The 5,524-nt window shown below is 38.5% G+C and overlaps 1 protein-coding gene across 1 annotated transcript; it reads right to left on the reverse strand.

Annotated features, from left to right (window-relative positions):
- Positions 1–3,669: 3,669 nt before the first annotated feature.
- Positions 3,670–5,166, reverse strand: LOC137942891 (piperic acid synthase CYP719A37-like). The gene has a single exon (XM_068788613.1). It carries the CDS (start codon positions 5,164–5,166, stop codon positions 3,670–3,672), a length of 1,497 nt encoding a protein of 498 aa, XP_068644714.1.
- Between the last annotated feature and the right edge of the window lie 358 nt (positions 5,167–5,524).

Here is a 5,524-nt window from a genome sequence, read left to right on the forward strand (position 1 = left end):
GAAAGGTATTTATAATGTATCTTAATTTTGACCATAAATAATTTGCTAGCATAGGGTCACTTTCTAGTTGGAGCATGAAGGGAAAATTAGTATGCTCAACATGTATGAGTCAAACACACTCTATTTGGTTGTAACATGGAAAAATGAATGTTATATGGGTCATCGATGTTTTTTACCTATGGACAATAAGTGGCAAAGGGATATGAGAGAGAAATGCATGAGCTCATTGGTATGTTGTATGGTAAAACATATGCCAATAGGAAAAGGAAATGATCTCCAATTGAATTGCATTGGCAAAAGGAAAGCATGCTTTTTTTAGTTGAGTTATTGGTCAAATTTGAAGCTAAGACATAATTTGGATGTCATAAATATTGAAAAAAATATTGATCATAGTATGATGGGCACAATTCTTACATAAGTGGTAAAATCAGATAATGAGGGTAGGAATATGTTTTCCAACTTACATAAGATCATCACTATATCTCCTTGTAGTATCTCCAACACAAAAACTCTATGAGTGTTTTTTAGTACAACCATTTAAAGAATAATCTCAAATCAATAACTGCAGTTGTTACATTGTTTGATAGATAACCACGTAAACCCATGAAAAGTAAATATTGCATCATTAAATGGAAATTATGAGTCTACCTCAACACTACTTGATATGTTTGAAGCAACTTGATTTAGAAACTTTATGTTACATAGACATGAACAAAATCATTTTTTTTTCTCTTGTAAAGACATTGTGTTTGATGCTAGAAGCATATAAACAAAATCACCATCTCTTGTCCAATGCGGTTCCTTTTTAATTCCCATATCTTCTAAGTTAAGCCCATTCATCATGATGGTCTATCTAACAAGTTCATCTACTTCATAAGGCATTATATTGTAGTCCGATACAATCTCGATAGATGTACCCAATTGGAAGGTTTCTTCAAAGTTGAAAACATCAGTACGGAATAAAGCTTGCCCAAAAGGTTAAATCAACGAGGCTTATATTAACAATGAACTTTGATGTCTTGCTTTATGTATTTATATGGGGTTGAAAAAAGATTTACTTGAACATCAGAATTACAGTGGAGATGTTGGTACTAAAATATTGGGTTTTTTCACTCACTACCCGTGCGCTGAGTGGAAGAACTGAATTGATACTTGATCCGAATTTTTACTAAAAAAAATTGTGAATTATACTGAATAACTATGATAAGATTGAATAATATTTCCTATAAGTATTTATTAGTTTTACTTTATATGATTACATTTAGCATATGAGTGTTAATCATATAGTATTTCTCTTAAATAGTGGGCACAAGGAAGTATTGAAAACCAATGATATAACCAATCAGGATCAACGACCCAAAGAAGAGTTTGCCGTTTGGTTTAGACATATAGTTAGTTGTGTTCATTACGATGTATATGGCTCAAATAATTATTTTATTAAGTGTAATATGGCAGATGTCATCTAATTTATTACATGTCACAACTTTAGAGGCTTGTAGCCAGCTTGAATCAAGCAATTATATCTATTGTCTCAGTATGAATCCCATATCAAACAACAGTTACTCAAGTAGTATTGTTAATGGCATACACACACACACACACCAAACAACTTTAGGCCAATTGTAGGACTCAAAATAACAACATTGTTATGAAGGGATTCTACATGGATAATTACCTTGACTACTATGGGGTTGTAATTGATATAATTGAATTATGGTAAGGCAATAATTTAGTTTCTGTACTCAAGTGCAAGTGGTTTGATATAAGCAATACTTGAGAAGGTATTAAGAATGATAAGTGATTTACTATTGTTAACACAGTACAAACATGGTGCAATTACGATTTTTTCACATTGGTGCTTCAAGCCGACAAGGTTTATTACAAAGATGATCCTAAAAATGATGGCCTATGGCTTGTAGTTTAGAAATCAGTTACGAAAAATATATATAATGTATTAGAGCAACCATTAACTACATCAAATGAAGCAAACACCTTCCAACTAGAGGTGTCAAGTTTTTTTTGTCAAGAAAGACAACAAAATTTGGCACTTAACAAGGTTAGACATTCCACTTGAATGTACAAGTGCGCCAATTCACATGGTAGACAACGAAAAAGACAATGAAAAAGAAGAAGAAGACAAGTCTAAGGAAGAAGAGCAAGAAGAAAAAAAAAAGGAGAAGATGAACATATGGAAAGAAAAAAAAAGTGAAATTAGACGACTAAGAATGTGAATAACTTTCGATAATCAACAATGTTAGTTTATGACGATGTCTTTAAATTGGAGTCTTCTATGTCATTTGTATTAGTAGCATTATTGATATTGTATAAAATAATTTTCAAATCATCTTACTTCATGCCTTCTCGTCCACCTAGGCTACTACTCCCTCATCTTGCACCATTCAGGGATAGTTCGACAGATTCGTAGATCCATGATAGTTAGCCACTAGGAGAGGACTATCGAGTCTCAAATACCTAGGGTATTTAAGACAACTCAAAATTTTATTTTCTATTTATAAAAAATTGTTTGTAGTTTATTTATTTACTTTACAAATAATGTTTTGTACAATATAGATGCCTCCATATCTTTTTCATCCATGACACTTGCATCCACATCATATAGATCCATGTCCACATCTGGTCCAACCACGTCTCCATCCACATCCTCGATTAGGCGAGGATGTGGCCCATCAAAGAGTTCCAGAGTGGACGACACCATGAGAGAGTTAGGGAGGAAGATCCCTTTGGAGTAAGGGATTCACAGAGGAGAGCATTTGGGTTTTATAGTCCCCTCTTTACTCATTGGGTAAGCCATGTCCTTTGCAACCATGTGGATGAAAGGGTAGAGAAGTTCAAGGCCCACATTGATGATCTGTTATTGGCTATATACCCTTATATCGAGGTAAATATTACAAATTCCTCAGTTAGAGTTTTTAACGTGCCTGTATTGATAAAAAAAATTTATGTTATTTTTTTGGTTTAGGATAAGTTTGATCTTGATTTACAAAGTAACGAGGCAACTCGAGTCATCGTGTATAGGGGTGACACCAAGCTAAACCAACAAACATGAAATAAGTCTCGTTAAGTATAACAATCCAAGATCGGCTTGTTAACACATGAGCCGATTCTTTAGTATAGATTTTTTTTTATGAAAATGCCCTTTACTCTAATTGCTCTCGTCAATTCCCTCTTTAGTTGGTTGATAGTTGCTTTTATTTACCTCAAACCTCAAAGACGATCGATAGTTTAACCCTTTTGGATCCCTCAACATCTAATGCTGTTGTTTGCCAATGGAATAAACACTATTGATGGAGGTATTTGTTCTTTCTTTTAGGTCTATTAAGCTGGTTATTATACATTAATATGTTCCATTACAAAGTCCTAGACTCCAGTGTAATAACTTGTAGTTCAATGATACTAAGTTTATCACAATATTCTCTTTATTTATTTTTGTAATTTTTTATTTTTAGAGTTTTGAATGTAGGTTGAAGCTTGAACCAGGCTCGAGCTCGAGCTCAAACTCAGTTAAAATATTTTGGCTTGAACTCATTCCAATTTTAGGCTTAGGCTATGGTAGTTCATTCACTAGTTTTGAAAAAGAAAAAGAAAATAATACCCATGCCGCTTACCATGACTGTAATACTAATATAAAGTTGGAGTCGGTATTCTCTGCTATACAACATCACGAGTCGCAATCTTAGCCCTGAGAGGATTTTTCATCATAAGGATGATACGCATCTGCTCGCTCAGATCGGGGAGGTCGCCATCGATTTCAGGCGACCACTTGAACGCCCGTACCAGATTCCCAAGAGCTAGAGCTACTTGCAGCTTCCCTAGCTCCATCCCTGCGCAAGTCCTCAGCCCTGCTCCGAACGGGATGAACCACTGCTCCACGCTCTGCTGCTTTCCTCCGTCACCGTCGTTGCTCCGTGTCAGAAACCTCTCCGGCTTGAAACTATCCGGATGCTCCCAAACCTCTGGATCATAATGCAACGCATGGATGTTAACCATCACTCTAGTTCCTTTCCCCACTCGTCTTCCTTTGAGCTTCGTATCCTTAGCAGCACCGTGGGGGACGGCCATGGGTGCGATCGGCTTCATCCTCATCGTCTCTTTCACAACAGCTTGCAAATATTGTAGTTTGCCCACATCTTCCATTTTTACCATCTGGCCGCCGCCGCCGCTTTGGTTAACGATTTCTTTGTAGACCTTCTCTTGTACGTTTTGATGGTGAATCAAAAAAGCCAGGGCCCATACTATGGTAGATGCGGTGCTGTCGACTCCTAGTAAAAACACCTCATAGATGTTGGAGATGATCACATCTTCTGGCAAGTGCTGGGAGCGTAAGACATGTAAGAAAGAATGTGTGGGCGGAGATTGTTGAAGATAAGGGCGAAGAACTTGTATGATCTGGCTTTTCAAGTCGAGTATCATTCGACGCAGGCGATGGACGGAAGGGAGGAAAGAAACGAAGGGAAAGGCCTCGGCGAGACTGCCATAACTTGTAATTTTTATGGTCGCCTCCAGTATTTCATCCAAGGATTCAACAAACGATTCACTTTCTACGCGGGCACCGAAGCAGACGTGAGAAAGAAGACGAATTGTGGCTCGACGAATGTTGCTGAGCGGCTGGATCACATGGTCTTTCGTCTCTGCAGCTTGCTGTTTCATTCTTCCTATCATGGTCAGCAAGTCTTTCTCGTGTTGCTCCGACTGGGCGGAGACAATAGAGGGACCAAGAGGACCGTTCTGCAGACCTCGCTTGAGGGCGTTCCAGGAGGAGCCAGCATCGGAGGTGCTGATGGTGCTAAAGCCGCCGAAGATGGCCTTCACCGTCGGCGATATAGTCCGGGAAGCGTAATCGGACGATTTGGACACGAGCACCTCCCATGCAAGCTCGGCATTGGAGACAACAATCATGGGTGTTCTGCTACCGATCCAGATGGTCATGGCCGGGCCATGGAGGCGAGCAAGTTCGGCCAGAGTATGGTGCATGAGGTTTCCACCTCGGGCGAGTTGGTGCAAGTTTCCAATGATGGGCAGCTTGCCGGGTCCGGGTGGCCAGTCGGTTGCAGAAGCACTTGTCCGCAGAAGCCTTCCCAGTACAATAAGGAAGGCAACAACACATGCTACAGTGATGAAAGCCGAGAGCAGTTGCTGCAGTCCCATGCCTCCACTACCTCTCCCAAGTCTTCTGGTTCTACACCAAATGGACTACCTCTCCCAAGTCTTCTGGTTCTATACCAAATGGGCATTATTGATCTGTTTGAAATAAACAATTGGGAAAGTGATTCTGGAGGAAATATTCAAGTCAAGACAAGCGCTTGCACGATTATGTATCTGTGGCTTGAACTACCGAGTTATGTTGACTCCTTGTGTAATAATGAGGAATTTGATTAAACCAATACTTTTAAGAAAATATTTATAAAAAATAATAAATTTAATTTTAAAAATACCAAACTTTGACCGGCCAACGGTAAAATTCTAATGCAATACGTTAACATTGACCACCACGTATTGCTTGATT

This window comes from Aristolochia californica, unplaced genomic scaffold (assembly GCF_029961685.1).
Source record: "Aristolochia californica isolate CCGP_79_NKW_82.1479 unplaced genomic scaffold, dmAriCali1.0.hap1 SCAF_10, whole genome shotgun sequence".
NCBI lineage: Eukaryota > Viridiplantae > Streptophyta > Magnoliopsida > Piperales > Aristolochiaceae > Aristolochia > Aristolochia californica.

Bases quoted from the DNA above. Each gene is read 5' to 3' on its own strand.
- LOC137942891 (XM_068788613.1), bottom strand. From the start codon at position 5,166: ATGGGACTGCAGCAACTGCTCTCGGCTTTCATCACTGTAGCATGTGTT.